This window comes from Solanum pennellii, chromosome 8 (genome assembly GCF_001406875.1).
Source record: "Solanum pennellii chromosome 8, SPENNV200".
Classification (NCBI taxonomy): domain Eukaryota; kingdom Viridiplantae; phylum Streptophyta; class Magnoliopsida; order Solanales; family Solanaceae; genus Solanum; species Solanum pennellii.
Genome location: NC_028644.1, coordinates 70,365,277 through 70,381,031, shown reverse-complemented (window position 1 = coordinate 70,381,031; position 15,755 = coordinate 70,365,277). Strand labels below are relative to the sequence as shown.

Sequence of the window (15,755 nt, the reverse complement as noted above, 5' to 3'; positions counted from 1 at the left end):
CGAGAGAGGGCGAGTGTTGGAAAGAGGTGAATTTTATATGTATATCAGTTAAATAATATTTGTATATCCTGGCGAATTATACATATACAAACGAAACTAATTATACAAATTTGAAATCAGCCCACGTAATTAATATATAATGTTAGTCGCAAGTGGTAAGTATCATGCACATCTTTCATGAAAAATTTAATACAAAATGTAATTTGGCAAACATATTTTACTATATCAAAAAATATCAAAAATCTATATAGTTTTTTAATTAAACTACTACTACACTATCATTAAGTATGGAGTAATTATTAAGGGTTGAACCGAAAAAAGTGATTTGTTATTTAATTAATTAATTAATTTTAAATATTTATTTTTAGTATTCATGGACAGAAAACTAGGAAGTAATTCAAATTAGAGTAGTCTTTTATTGGGATGAGCGAGAGTTAGGCGTAGGGTTTGGACCTTGTTCGCAAGTGGAGGTTTATGCATTAATTCTAATCCCACAACAAGAATTTTAGTTGCAAATAGAAAATCACATGAAACAGATTATCAATTTGGAAGTGGCCTAACCTACATAGTTATTGCTCCAACTACGGACTGTTTGGGACGCAATTTTTAATAAAGCCTTGTAGAGAATTAAAGACATCCCGTCTGTCCTAAAAACATTTGTACCTTTTTACTATTTCCATTACAAATTTTTAATCAAATAAATATTGACCAGCTCCATCCCAATTGTTGAAAGTTTAATAAAAAATTAATTATTTAAATATACATTAATTATTAATTTGTAATGATATAAATTTTAATATATTCCGATACGTATTTTCTTTTCTATCATAGTATATCTAATAAAAAAAATTTATATTTAATTATTAATTAATAAGACAAATAATGGAGAGATAGGTGTAAACCGTGCTTTCGAAATATACAATTGATTGACCAAAGAGAGGAAGGAAGGGTTAAAAAAAAGAAAAGATTAGATATGAAATTAGTGTAAAGTACAAGTAGTAAAAGAGTCAACGGAGTAAAATAAAGAGAGTAGTTGGAGAGAAAGAAAGTTTAATTAATTATTTTAATTTGATATTTTTCTTTAAAAAAAAAGATTTTAAAAAGTAATTTATAAATATTTTTAATTATAATTTTTTACATATTCAACGTACTAATTAAATTTCTTATAATTTGACTATATAAAAAAAAATTGCGATGATTCAAAATAAAATGATATAGTGTAATCAATAGTATGCTTTTTGTTATAGTATCGGGAAACGTTATTTTTGAGGTCCAAGTGAGCCCTTAAATGAGGCGGGGACCAACATATGTCCACCTCAACATTTTGTGTTATTGCATTTTAAGTCCCTTCGTTTTTGAGTTATTGCATTTCATATTGCAAATTGCAATGGTCTAATGATTAAAATGTCATAATTCAGATTGTGTTTGAATTGTAGTACACTATTAGTTTTCTCTTATTAAATCTGTATTATAGTATTGAAATCGAATGCCATTACTGGTAATATTACAAATTCATAAGATCAAGAAAGAAAAAAGTAGTTTAAGTGGATACAAAAATACAAAACTTAGCTAATAGACAAACAGAAATTGAATACCCATAGGCCATAGTACTGGTGTTGCACTTGTAAACGAAAATAAAATGGTCATTATAAAATCATATATAGGTAAATAGGATAATACCATACCAAGTGGATGTTAACTTTGATTACGTATTTAATATTCTAAATGTAATCTCTTCAACCATTTATCGTATATGCTAATATCTTTCACAAGCTACAATTTTTTTTAACGATGTTATTGTTGAGTATTCTTGGTTGGTTAATTAGGTTACCTTGTGATCTGCTTGTCTTTCACTTGACAATTTCGTTTTAATTTTTCTTCCACTTGATTTTGCGTTTTCCACTTTTAATTTTTTGAATAAATGACAACCAATTTAGTTTGATTTGATTGGATAAGGCGATAAAAAAGTAACCAACTATTACGAAAAATGAGAAGCAATATGTAAAATCTTTTAAATACTTTTTTCATATTCAATTTACATGGTTGAATTAATGAACACTAGTCAATAAAATACTCACAAAATAACAATAATTTTTAATGAGATAGTTAAAACAAATCAACAAGAATAAATTTGTACATCTAATATCAATAATCAAAATGAAATATAGATATATATTATGTGTTTGTTGATTTCATGTACCAAGAATGAAATGTATTATACATCAACATAATGTATAGTATTAAATAATTCAAAAAAAATCAGTGTTTCTATTTTTGTGTTTTAAATACCAAATAATGTGAAACAAAGAAGGAAGTAATAACTAAAATTCGGAACATATTGAAGTTAAATTGTCATTCTATTATATATATATTATACGTGGGAAGGTCAAAAAGTTAAATTATCATTTTGTTTTTTTACTAAATTAAAATTTGATTAATTATTTAATCAAATATAAATATTTTAACCACGTAATGATCGCATTCGAAGTTCATAATCCCTTTAATAATTAAATTGTTATTTTCTTGATAAATGAGTACATTACTATTATTTTTAATCATGATTATAAATCTCATAAAAAAGAATTTGAAAAGTTATGATTACGTACAATGTATGTTATTTATTAAATTAATAAATTTATGTTATCTTGAGCTTGTAGTTATAAAAATTTTGCAAAAATTGAAGGGTTGACTTTTTATTATTCAATGCAGATTATTATATTTGTCAAATTCCTCCATATATCAACTCACGCTTTTGCATTACTCTTCTTTTACTCAACGTACTTCCTTCTTCATGGTTAGGTAAATACATTCTACTGATTTTTTGTTCTCTTTCTCTTATTACAAAATATTTTACATTTTTCATTCTAATTTATTGATACCTTTTTTCCTAATTCTGTCTTTCTTTTATTTAATAGAAGTTGTTGTGAGCCATCCATATTATAATGCAAAAAGAAAATTTTACTTTATAGTGTTTTCAAAAATAAAGATATAATTGTTGTTATGTATTTCAATTTTTTTTTAATATACGATACGCGGTTGAATGTTGATGTATGAATTGAAAGTTTCTCAATGAAGTGCATGGATTATTGCGAGGTTAAACTCATTAGAAATACATATTCGTATTATGCTTATAGTTTGATATTTGTGGGTATTCTTTTTTATTTCATATCTTATACATGTTTTCCAATTTATATTACAATCAAATATCTTTTTTAATTTATACAACTAAATTTATAAGTATAGACATATATTATGCAACCATATAATATGGGATATACACATATCCAGATACAAATTCTCAAAATAATGATAAAGCTTGGAGTGGTTAGGCAGAATACGAGCCCAAATATAGAAGGCCCAAAACACACAAGTTTAGGAGACCCGGCCCAATAAGGATCAAATTGGTTTCGAGTTCATAATGGTAGGTTAGAGTGTAACTATAATTGTAACGAAAAATAAGATTGAGAAGCTGATGGTCACATATTTTGGTCCCAATAGAAGTGTAGGTTAATAAGTATTTCTAAATTGCAGTAACTAAATCAATAGTGTTGGTAATGATGGGTGTGGGTGCTTCTTTCTTTTGTTTGTTTAATGATGAAACACAGTAGCGTTGTACGTTTTTATCCAATACATGGAATTATTAGCTGTCATATGCTCTATAATTGTAGTATGTATGTATGATACAAAAGATGTAAGTTGTAACGATAATCATACAATTTCCAAGTGGTAATAATCTTTAAGATGATAAAGTTGCAGAGAATTATACACAAAAAAACTGATGAATAGAAAATAGATTCTCTAGGCGTAACAGAAAGAAGAAGAAAAATTGGATTGAGTAATAGCAGCATGTTTGGGTGAGAATAAGTTGTTATGAGGTTGTTAGAAGAGCATTGGATGGGATAGGAGGAGACTTTTGTTTGAGTAATAATCTGCTAAGTTGAGCCTTTTGGCACTCCAACTTTGTACTCCAATGTCTGCTTTTGGAACTAATAGCTCTCACAACCTTTGGGAATTCCACAAATCCTTTGATCCCTCGTTTGATGTGTGGATTTTCAGCTTCTCTTCCATCATGAAAATTACAAGACTCGTTCCTTGTTTTGGATTGCTCTTTTTTTAACATTTCCAATTCCAACAACTTGTCTTCCAATAAGTATTTAGCCTCTGTCAGCTTCATTTGAACTCTTTCCTCCCTCATAACCTCAGCCACCCGCACCATTTTCCTCTCCTCTTCCATATCTTTCCTCAACCCATTTATCTCTGCTTTATCCAACGATATATGATTGGCAAGTTCTTTGCATACACGCTCCAACGCTTGTCTCCCTTTTTTCTCTTCACACAGCTCTCTAGCAATCTTCTTGTTCATGGACTCCAACTTCTTACGCGCCTTGCGCTCATCTTCTACCTTGGCCTTCAATTCAGCAACCTCACAGTCCATAAAGGTGAGATCCCAAAAGGATGATGCAATTTTCCTAGCAGATATCGGGAGATTGAGTCGATGAATCTTGTGCTGTGGAAGAGGATTATTTAGTGAATTATAGAAAGGGTTTTCGTATAGTTTCCAGGTTGGACATATACAAGGAGGGATAATGTGATCATCTAAGATGCCAATAGACTTATTATTTTCTTGCCTTCTCATCTTGTTCCAATTGGGGTGGGGGAGTTTCTTGCTTTTATTGATAATAAACACCTTCGCTAGCAATATATGCTTTTTGGGTTAACTTTCTTGCTTTTGCTTTTAAGTAAGTAATAAATAGGAGTAGGGACATAATGTTGTATCCTTCCAGCTACTGAAATTGCAAAAAGTAGAAAAAGATGTTCAACCTCACATGCATCTCTACAGGTGCCCTCCTCCATTTTATATCTTCTTCAACATTTTACAATATAGCTTTTCACATGGAATTTGGTTGTGATGTTTCTTATCTTAATTAGAAAAACACTGCATATCCCAAGAACCATAGGATACCATACTGTTACAATCATTAACAATTTTCAATTCCTATAATTGCATTTACATAACAAATTAAAAAACTACAATGTATTAATAATGATCTAGCCTTACCAACCAGTGTTATTATTTTTTTGACAAAAAGAGGTGAGATGGATACATGAGCAATTTTATCTTGGTCAAGTGGGCATGTAAGGAAGTGGTGAAGTCATGATTATGCTCAAAATTTAATATATATGAAATAAAGTTTATATTTAACATACATACAGAAAATGATTTCTCATTTCATTCGACATACATACATAACAACGACTTTGATGTAGGGTAATTTTGTCTAATCCAACTAAGGATGCTCTGTCCTATAGAGCTTTTAGCAAGTAAAGTCATATGGTTATAGTGAGTGAGGGGTCCAAATAGTTGTGTTATGATAGTACGAATTGTTCCACATGGATGGTCTCCCTTTGTGTTTTCTCTTCATTCTGTCGTCTTCCTTCATTAGCACTTGGCTCTATCACACCAATACTTGGGCAATAAACTTGCTGGATGTATTCACTGCAACTCCATAACACACCTACTTTGTGGAAAATATTGTCCAAAAGGAATACTGATCATAATATAATGCACATGGTGGAGTTGATTAATGGACCACTAAAGTACTGCAGTATCTACAACTGGTGGTAATTAGATTGAAGAAAAATGAGTGATTCCTACAAATTATGTCTTTTCTTCCTATACTAAAGTATTAAGTAATTATAACCCAAAAATGTACCTAGATATGATATCTATGATCGAATGTTAACAGAATGAAGTGGACAAAAATGAACAAGGCTATAAATAACAAAGAAGATTGGGCACACTCACTTTGTAACATCCATTGAAAACTCTCTACTGTAAGGGATTAGGATATGTTCCCTAAAGCAATTCATTGTTCATCTCCACAAAAGTAGTAGTAGTACAACAAAATAAGAGGTCAATTTCATATTTTAATGTGTAACACTGACATAATTCTAAGCAGGACGGCCATCTAGATTACATTTGAAGCAATGTGTAATAGACTTCCATCAGTGCTTATAAATATGAAAGCGGTAGTTGAACAACTATCAAGTGATTCTCAAATCATCAATCATTATCCATTGAGTTTATCATGGTCATCTTCCACTAGTATTGAAAACTTTGGTGTTGATTTAACAGTTAAACTAATTGAAACAAGGATAAGATTTAAGTTCTGTTCATGTGCTCAAGAAAAATAGAGCTACATGTGTAGCATCGTACAGGAACAAGTCCTATAAGTTGAATTGAACAAGAAAATAATCCAAATTCAACTTTGATAGTTGGCAACTTAAAGCATGCGTAAGTGATTCTAATAGAGCAGATTATATTCATTTTCCCAAGATAAATGTTTCATTTTTCGAGTGTTGCCTCTTAGTTACTTACTGATTTGTGATTCTACAAGAAATTCATTGTAATTGCTGGTTTCAGGTATATTGCTGGCTGAGTATTCAATTTGGAATAAGTGAATAATAAGTCTGGAAATTCATATCAAGGGTCTTAACATTCCTAGAGGAACCACGAAGGAATTCCTCTTGCTTACATGCATAGAAGGGGACCTAAATGTGTAACCTTCATTTTACAATTATGTTGAGCTACCAAGGGACCATACTGATTTCTTGATCCTCATCTTCTGCTACAAGACTTACTTTAGTTAATAAATTATGTGACTCCATCCACTACTACTTTAATTTGGTGCGGATAAGAAAGCAAGGGCCCCAACTAGTGGTGCATTAATGTATGTAGCAGGCTCCGATTGCTGATAATTGTTCCTGTCATCTTCAAAGTTATCTCTACTGTCAGGACCACCCACGATGGCTCCAATGAGAACGTTTGGATTAGGCGACCCAGAATTCAAAGACTGGAATCCATCATTGCAGCCAATGTGACCAGGATGTGCATGCACTGATGGTAGAGATGAACCTCTATGGTGCACGCGAAGTGGATACTTGTGTCCAAAACCAACCATGTACGATATTTTTGCTGGATTATCTCCTAATATGTAGTCCACTTGTTTCTTTGCAAGGTCAACGAGCCTCTCTGCAGGAAATCTTGAACTCCCACATGACACATCCCCTCCATTTGACCTCAAGTATTTGGCATAGGTTAATAGGAGAAACGATGAAGATGTCACGTATTGGAGATTACTTCCACTTCCTTTGTATAAAAGCCCCCCTGTACACACATATGGATCCATTGATACATATATATTATAGTTTCACTATTTCAATTTATGTACTGACCTGGGGTATACTGAGCTTGAAAGCTAGGTGAGCCTGGAATCAATGAGCAGATATAGTTGTCTGAGTGAACTTTGTATGCTTGGAATTCTTGACTACTCTTCTCCAAAAAGTCCTATGTAAAGCAGGGGAGAGATAAGAAGAGAAAAAATTAAAGTTGAACGTGGAAAAAAAAAAAAAAGGAACCTTTGATAGTATAATTTTGGTTCCAGGTCTCTTGTCATCCCAACTGAAGGAGTAGTCATCATCATTAGCACCCATAGTTTGACCATTGGATTGGATATAAGCAAGATAAGAAGAGTCTTGTGAAGCTCTATGAAGCCATGATGCTCCCCATAGAAGTTCATCCTGAATAAATTTCATAATGTATTTAGTATGAAATTTAACTAGTGTTTATTCACTCTAAAATTAAGTCTTACGTTGTAACCAGAATAAGAGCAGTAAAATGGGCAGACCACTGAACTGAGACTGTCACTATAGGAACCTCTATACTTGTCTGCAAAAGCAAACACCTGCAATATAATATTGCAAATGTGGCATGGGATGCATAAATATATATGTATATAGCACAAAATACAAAATGTATAATATATGAATTACCTTTTGTGCAGTACGCAATAATGACGAGGAATAAGAAGGGTCAGAATCTTTGAACACAATAGAGGCAGCAGCCAATGCAGCAGCAGTCTCAGCAGCAACATCAGAACCTGGATTTTGAGGGGACACTTTGTACACGTTGCGAGGCGTATCCATGTCCTCAGGTCTCTCCCAACACCTGTGATCTTGGTTGGGGTCTCCTACTTGAACGTATAATGTGTCGGGGCTAGCTGTGGCTGCTTTAAGAAGATAATCGCTACTCCAACGAATGGCTGCTTTTGCATTGTTAAGTTGGCTATGCATGGAGCTCCCAAATTCGATTACACTCCATGCTAGTAGAGTTGTGGTGAAAGCCATTGGCAATCCAAACTTAACATTGTCCCCTGCATCATAATATCCTCCTACTAGATCAACCTAACAAAAACAAAAGACAGAGTTAGTCGTACAATGATTAAATTACACTACTTGTAGTATATATTTGAGAATTACATGGTAACCGGAACCATCAGATAAGCCAGAATCAGCCCTCCACTTAAGGCGTTGATCCGCAGGCAATTTTCCGGATCTCTGTCCCTCAAAGAAACGAATGGATTTGTCAAGAGCATTAGAGTAGTCTTGAGAAGTGAAGGCAAAGGCAAAATTATGAGAAAGATTAAGTAAGGTGAAGCATAGCATGAGCATGTTTAAAGAAGCCTTATTAGCATGAGCATGAGCCATTTCTCAGCTTATGCTTGTAAGTTTTATACCTGTTTATATATACTAGTAGTTGGTAGTTGAAGAGTTCGTTGGTCTATTAGAAAACTATTTTTTTTAATATAAATAATAAGTAGATAGTTCAATTCACGGGATCAACTGCGACAAACAAGACGAATTTATTGCACCAGAAGAGACTTATCTGCTTTGACATAAAGTCAATAAGGACAAGAAAAAGACTGTTCAATCTCGTGATTAAAAAACACACTTTCGTTCTTCTTATGGAATTTTCTCTCTTCACTTGGAATATATTATACTATACCACAATTCACGGCGACGATAAAAATGTGACTTAGCAAAACTCACAAATCACACTGGTTGAAACTTGTTTTAATTAACAAAACTCAACCTCCCAATTTAGTCAGCGAGATTTAATCTTTTTGATAATTTTGAGAATAAAAAGGACAAGCCATCTTTTCTGCAACAGCATTTTCGAATGAAAACATACTGACTAAAACATCTAGTCTCATGAACCAAAATAGATACTTTGTCAGAAAAGAGTGTTGTTTTGGCGTTTTAGTTTTGTAATTTTCCTGTCACGAGACTTAGTTCAACAACACTTTGGGGAAAAAATAAAATAAAGATTTTGGCTGGCATAACCTCTACATTCATAATAATATTCATGCATGTGACCAATTTTATTACTAAAAAAATCATACACAAGTCTCTGAAATCTTTATCTCTCTCACATGCTTTTCTCATCTATCTATCTATACCCTCACACAAGTTTTTCTAAACAATTCTGGTTTACATTTAGGTTAGCATGTGCCTACTTTGATTATTTTACGGTACCTTTACTATTTTGAACATACAATACACGACCTTATAATTTTAACAAAAGTAGTTATGTATGAATTGATAGAGGAAAAGGTCAAAAGTGATCACCAATCTTATACAGTACTGGCTTTGTAAGAATAATCTTCCATGTGGCTGATTATCTTATTTGTCAACTAAAAACCTGAATTAACAGGAAAATGTCCACCCACTAAAATTAATTTTTTTGGACTTGTTATAACTATACTATTCCAAGTAGTTAAAGAAATGTAGCCCCGTGCTTCATTTTTTAATTAAAGACAGACTCATTTCAGAGACCAATTATAGTGAACACTTGTTTCATCTTCCATAGTAGCTTTAACATACTAATTTGTAAACATACTTTCCCTGTTTCACGCCTAGTTTAATTTGACATGAAATTTATGAAAATAAAAAGAACTTTTGAATCGTGTAATCTTAAATTAAAATTATATCAAATATACCTAATTGTTCATTGATCTTGTGACCTTAAATATGTCACATGAAAAGTTGAAAGTAAAATATTATAAAAAAAAGAAAGAGGTCATAATTCTTTTTGAAACATACTAAAAAGAAAAAGAGGTCATTCTTTTTGAAACGGAGGAACTAATAAAATTATGATGACAAAAAATCTTAACCCATCCTCGCCGACCTCATAAACAAAAGCTTAATTCATTTTCTTGAACAACCTTTTACCTTCCATCACAGGTTAATTTTTTTAGGGTTTATTCCCATTATATTTTAAGTTTTATTTAAAAAAAAAGAAAAGGTCGGAGTATCACCATAAATCTTTAATTTTTCTTTATTTTTAGTTTATTCTTTTTTTAGAACAAATATTTTAAATTGGGGACCCATCTTTTCATATTAATAGAATCCACAATATGATCGTTTAGATAATTTTATTTATGGCGAGATTTTCTCTCGATATATTTCATATAAATTTTTGATATCTAATATATTGTCGTGATAATAGGGTGTAGTTGTGTTATATATTAACGTGGAACACAAACTCCCCTTATGTCTCTTGTTTAAACTTTTCACGTATATGAATGTTTTGACTCTAGTAGAAATTGATAAGAGACCCAGAAATCATGAAATGGATGTAGTAGATGTCTGATAGTAGTTTATGAGGTTAAAGGGGAACACTTAAGATCTTTTCTGCACATAAGTGCGCATGGGTTCGAACCCCATAGCCAGCAATTCTCTTTTTAGTACTAATTGTTTCTATTTGCTAACTAAACATGACTCTTTTTGACTTAAGAGTGCGCATTGTGTTGTGTTGTTACTACACACACAACTAGGGGATGTAGCTCAGATGGTAGAGCGCTCGCTTAGCATGCGAGAGGTACGGGGATCGATACCCCGCCTCTCCACCTAATCCTTTTTTATTTGCTTTTGAGTACCATCAAAAAGCTACCACCCTATTAATTTTCCTTTAGAGTACCATGAAAAAACTACCACCCTATTAATTTTCCTTTAGAGTACCATGAAAAAACTACCACATTAAAGGGAAGAGCAGTCTCCCTACAAAGCTAAGTTAAGTTCATTTTTAAGGCGGAGGTAAGAGCCCAGTAATTAACCTCGTTATGTTTTCTCATCTCCAAAAGGTGTGGTAACTCCTTTTACTTATAAATAACTTTGCCCTCCACAAAAGCTCTTGGAGGTTATCACCAACTATTTCAATGTTCAGATATTTTCCCCAATGAAAACGCAAGATTTCAACCAACAACCAAATACTGATGACGTTTATACCATAGCGAAACAACCATTAGAAAAATAGAAATGGGTCAGAAGAAGCATTCAAATATAAGCAAAACTTCCAACTGCTGATAAATTGTAGCATATGATCGATCATCCAAATAATTGAGTGCTGAAAAATTAGTCTTCAAGCTTTCATCTTATTAAAGGAAGGAGAGTTGATAAACTTAAAAGAGTCAAAATTGACTTTAAGTTCTCATTACCACCTCCCATCATATAGCAAAACAAAACAAAAAACTCAACTTCATTAAGCAAGTCATGAAATACATCACAATGGAATCAGAACAAACAACTAGAACCTATGGAATCTATTTTGATGCCTCAAAAGGAAGAGTATCCACTGGACTCTTATTAGAACAATCTACTCAGTAGCTTCCACGTGTTTCGCGGCATCAGCTTCTTTCAGCCTTTCCAAAGTAGAAATGCGACCATTAAGAGATTCATAGACATCATTCATCTGGATCAAAGAAAATAGTGAATAGATGTAGATAACAGAGAGACTCCAGCTGAGGTAACATGTTGCAGTTCAGATGAAGGAAAATATGCTTGAAGAAATTGCTCTTTTAGTCCATATTGATTAATCAACAAGTTTCATTTTGGCCTTTCAAAATAGTACTCTATCTTTTCATTTTTTGCAATTTCCCATATCATTTACAAAAGAGTTTCATGGCTTGTCATCTTTTGGCAGCAATACATAAGGCTTAGCAAAGGAACATGAGAAAGAGAAAATTCTCAACTTATACTCCATCCATCCTAATTTAAGTGTCTTAGTTTGACCGAGCACAAAGTCAAAGAAATAATGGGAGAATTTTTAACCTTGTACTCTTAAACTAGCCATGTTGAATGTTGGATTTGGGAAACTTGCTAAATATAGAAAAGAGACACTCTTTTTTTGGGACGTTAAAAAGGAAAGTAAGACACTTAGATATAGAAAAGAGGGCTTCAGCAACTATTTGTAGCAACATTTCATAGATCTATGGAACATGATGAATGTCGATTTCATAGGTATAAAGTTGATGCTAGAAAAATAATCATTTTCCCTCTATTTAATGTTCAAGAAAACACAAGAATGGTAAATAGATCATTTAATACAAATTGCAGGATTTTGAGGGTCAAGCTACAGTTTAGTTGCAACCACAAAAACTTAACCACCCTCGATGTTCACACCCAACCAATGAAATGTAAGACATATATCCTTTATATAAGGATTTATCACTTAACCATGATTAAGTAATATGTATCATCACATTTTGTATCTCTTAAAGTCAAATTGCTTAGTGTTGTGCAAGCATTAGGTTCACATTACCATCTTTTACCATCACTTCTGCACTTATTTTGGGCATCAAACTTCCACAATTCTCTTGACCATTGAAATGATCCTTACTAGACCTACTAGGGTTAGAAACAGAGAAGAAGAGATGTCCTATGAAGTTAAGAATTAGTAGTAGTAAACTTTGGGACAAAGGGAAGTGAAATTAAGAAACAAGAATAAAGCCTCGAAAACATGTTATGAAAGTTTATCTGCAAATTAACATTAGTGGTTCTAAAAGAAAGTGGCCAAAGGAATTCAATAAATGGCCACATTTGTAAAAGGAAAAAAGAAAGATGTATATATACATAAAAATGGAATCATGTTCCTTCTCTATTCATTCTTTCCTCTAAAGTTTTAGTTACCACTAGCTAATTTTACATTTCCACTCTTTACCATACTAAATTGATGCTACTCCATACTGATCATTCCTACATCATGTCATTATATACTACCATAATCCTTAAATGATCAACTGATCTTAATTCCATAATGACTTATTCAATCTTCTTTCAGTTATCATTAGGATCCTAACTAATATTTGTTGTACCCGTTCTACTAAACCAGCCAAAATGACTAATTTAATTTCCTGTTTGTTTTTGTTAGGATCCTAACTAAAATCTGTTGTCATATGCTACTGAACAATCCAAGAATAAGTCTCTTCACGCATCGCCAACTTTGGTACTTGCCTTGAAGCACCATTATCTCAATCCCTAGGTAAACAGACTTAGTGTCATTGCCACTTGAACAATTGAATGAAGCCGCCCATATCAAAATAGATAACCATTATAAGATAACCCATATTTAAGGATGTCAAACATATCAACAGTCATAGTCGTGCTTTGACAGCATGGTGATTGATTTTGTTGAAGTATATAACATTCTGACTTAGAAATGAAAACTGCAATTTGCTAATTTTTACCACTAAAAAGGGCACAGGTTCACCAATTACACATAGATTACTGTAGCTAAAGTTTGAAGAACATACTCCATTTGGGACCAATATGCTCCAGGCCACTAGCTATCTTACATCAAGCTACAACTAAGTACAGAACCCGTAATTGTTGCAAACACTAGAGAAGCATAATATGTTGACTGGCAATTCTTCCAACAGCTACCTTATATCCTAATTTCTCTCACTAAATTAAACAGAAGAGTTATTTCCATGGATTTTGTTCAACAACACTCGGGTAATGTAGAAAATTTCAACCTAATTTGATTTTGTACGGGCAGCCCATAGCACAATTTGAAGTCAGGAAAAAAAAAACATTATTTCAATGAATATCTATAGAGAAGTCCACTTTAATTTCAAACTATTTTTTTGAAATCAAACACAAGACGATATAAAAATACAAATAAGGATGGAAGATTTAAAAGGAACCTGGTGAGACAAGGCATGATGGGCAGTTTGGTAATCCTTGTGGAGAAGGTAGAGACCGCCGGCCGATGCCACAGCAGCACCGGCGAAGAAGGCTGCAAATCTGACCCTTAAAACGTATCCCATTTTTTCTGAATCTGCACTGCCCCTCTTTACGATGTTGGTATTTAGGGAAAGAGAAACGATTTTTTTTTTCTGAATCTCCGCTTATACTTTCTTTTTCATAAATAAACACATTAATTGCATATAATACAATTTCTTCTTTTTTTAAAAAAAAATAAAAGAATAAGAGATAATATAAAAGTAGAGATAAATATAGTGCATTGACTTTTTTCTAAATTTAACACACACTCTAATTAATAGGGGGAAAAGAAGAAAGAGATTACTACTCAAAATATTATAAGTATAACTTGTTTGTAGATATGAATAATGTAAAAAGAAAATCACAGAATAGTATAATAATTTTTAGTCGATGGCTTATGAATATTATATATATATAGCTTCATGTAAAATTAATTTGAAGAATATTTCAAATAGAATATGAATATTAAATTTTTCTTCCTCATAAAACTTTGTTGTAATAGAATTGTTTGTTCAAAATATAATGATTTTTGCTTGGGATAATTGTATATATAATAGGAAACTAATAATCTAAAATAAATGGAGTAGCTACGGTTTGATTTAATTGTGCTCCATAGCAAACGTTAGCCAAAGTTTGCCAGTCGCCTCTCTCCCAAAAATCTCGCTCGCCACTCTCTAATTCTCGCTCGCCACTCTTCCTCTGCTCGCCTCTCTCGCTTTATACACAGAAGTGTATAAAATCTGTTTCTGTTTTGTATAAAGCGAGAGAAAATTGTATATACACATGCAAAAACATATATATTCGTGTTATACACTTAATTATACAATTTACAAACATTTTACTTCAATTTAATTGTAGACAAATGCAAATTTTATACAAATATTGCAACGAAAAAGGCCAACGAATTATACAATTGTGAATCATACAATTACAGTGAAATACAATTTTCTCTCGCTTTATACAACGGAAGTGCATATATTGTGTTTCTGTTTTTGTATAAAGCAATAGAAAAACATATATCTTCTTGCTATACACTTATAATTATGCAATATATATACATTTTAATTCGATTCAATTGTATGCAAAGCAAATTTTATAAAAATATTGCAGCGAAATAGACAGCGAAATATACAATTGTGCATTATACAATTGCAGTGAAATAGGATAGCGAATTATACAATTGCAGTTAAATAGGCCAGCAAATTATACAATTTAGGCCAGCGAATTATACAATTGTATATGTATAGCGAATTATACAGTTTTATGTTTGCTATGGAGCGCAATTATGTAAACTTTGTTATAATATACAAATATAATTTTTTTGATTGCTATATGTGAAAGTTGTCGTTTTTGCTATCCTAAAGAAAAGAAATATAAATAGTTGGGCTTAATATCTTGGATTTGGACAGGTAGAGGCCCGTCTTTCCAAAGAGCCCAGTTTTTACTTTTGTGTAAATTAGGTATATAGCATTTTTAATAGTAATATTCTCAAGTTATAGCACTAGAGTTTGAATTTCATTGTATAACATTTAATATCTCAAGTTATAGCATTTAAAAAAATATATATAATGTTAATTTTAAATTATTAAAAAGAGTTGTTAAAATAAAAAAAATTTAAAAAAACGGACAAATTAATAATGAAAAATGGGATCTTTTATTAAATAAATTAAATATAATTATTAATTACTGTTAATAAATTAGCAAGTTTTAAGGGATTTTAAATTTTTTTAGATTAGTTAGTTGCCTTAATTCTCTCAAATTAGTTTAAATGATATTAATTTTTGATTTAATTCTTTGAAAAGCTCTACCAAATTGGCATGAACGTACATGTCATTTTGTTTTCCAAAATTTCA

The 15,755-nt window shown here is 31.8% G+C and overlaps 3 protein-coding genes and 1 non-coding gene across 5 annotated transcripts; 1 reads left to right on the top strand and 3 right to left on the bottom strand.

The window, feature by feature from the left end:
- Nucleotides 1–3,692: 3,692 nt before the first annotated feature.
- LOC107027147 (protein BRANCHLESS TRICHOME-like) lies at nt 3,693–4,687 on the bottom strand. Its single transcript, XM_015228324.2, has one exon. It carries the CDS (start codon nt 4,634–4,636, stop codon nt 3,869–3,871), a length of 768 nt encoding a protein of 255 aa, XP_015083810.1. The 5' UTR covers nt 4,637–4,687; the 3' UTR covers nt 3,693–3,868.
- Nucleotides 4,688–6,448: 1,761 nt separating this feature from the next.
- On the bottom strand, nt 6,449–9,112 carry LOC107028948 (endoglucanase 1-like). 2 transcript variants are annotated; one of them, XM_015230196.2, is made up of 6 exons: nt 8,320–9,110; nt 7,834–8,244; nt 7,653–7,745; nt 7,420–7,581; nt 7,237–7,348; nt 6,449–7,168 (listed from the first exon to the last, which is right to left on the bottom strand). In XM_015230196.2, the coding sequence occupies exons 1-6, from the start codon at nt 8,545–8,547 to the stop codon at nt 6,681–6,683; spliced, it is 1,494 nt and encodes a 497-aa protein (XP_015085682.1). In that variant the 5' UTR covers nt 8,548–9,110; the 3' UTR covers nt 6,449–6,680. The 2 variants fall into 2 exon arrangements, with proteins under 2 accessions (XP_015085682.1, XP_015085684.1); XM_015230198.2 differs by lacking the exon at nt 7,653–7,745 and having other exon boundaries at nt 8,320–9,112.
- A 1,563-nt stretch (nt 9,113–10,675) lies between these two features.
- On the top strand, nt 10,676–10,748 carry TRNAA-AGC. The gene has a single exon. It is a non-coding gene; the product is annotated as a tRNA-Ala (tRNA).
- A 451-nt stretch (nt 10,749–11,199) lies between these two features.
- LOC107028949 lies at nt 11,200–14,047 on the bottom strand. Its single transcript, XM_015230199.2, has 2 exons — nt 13,824–14,047; nt 11,200–11,590 (listed from the first exon to the last, which is right to left on the bottom strand). The coding sequence occupies exons 1-2, from the start codon at nt 13,944–13,946 to the stop codon at nt 11,495–11,497; spliced, it is 219 nt and encodes a 72-aa protein (XP_015085685.1). The 5' UTR covers nt 13,947–14,047; the 3' UTR covers nt 11,200–11,494.
- Between the last annotated feature and the right edge of the window lie 1,708 nt (nt 14,048–15,755).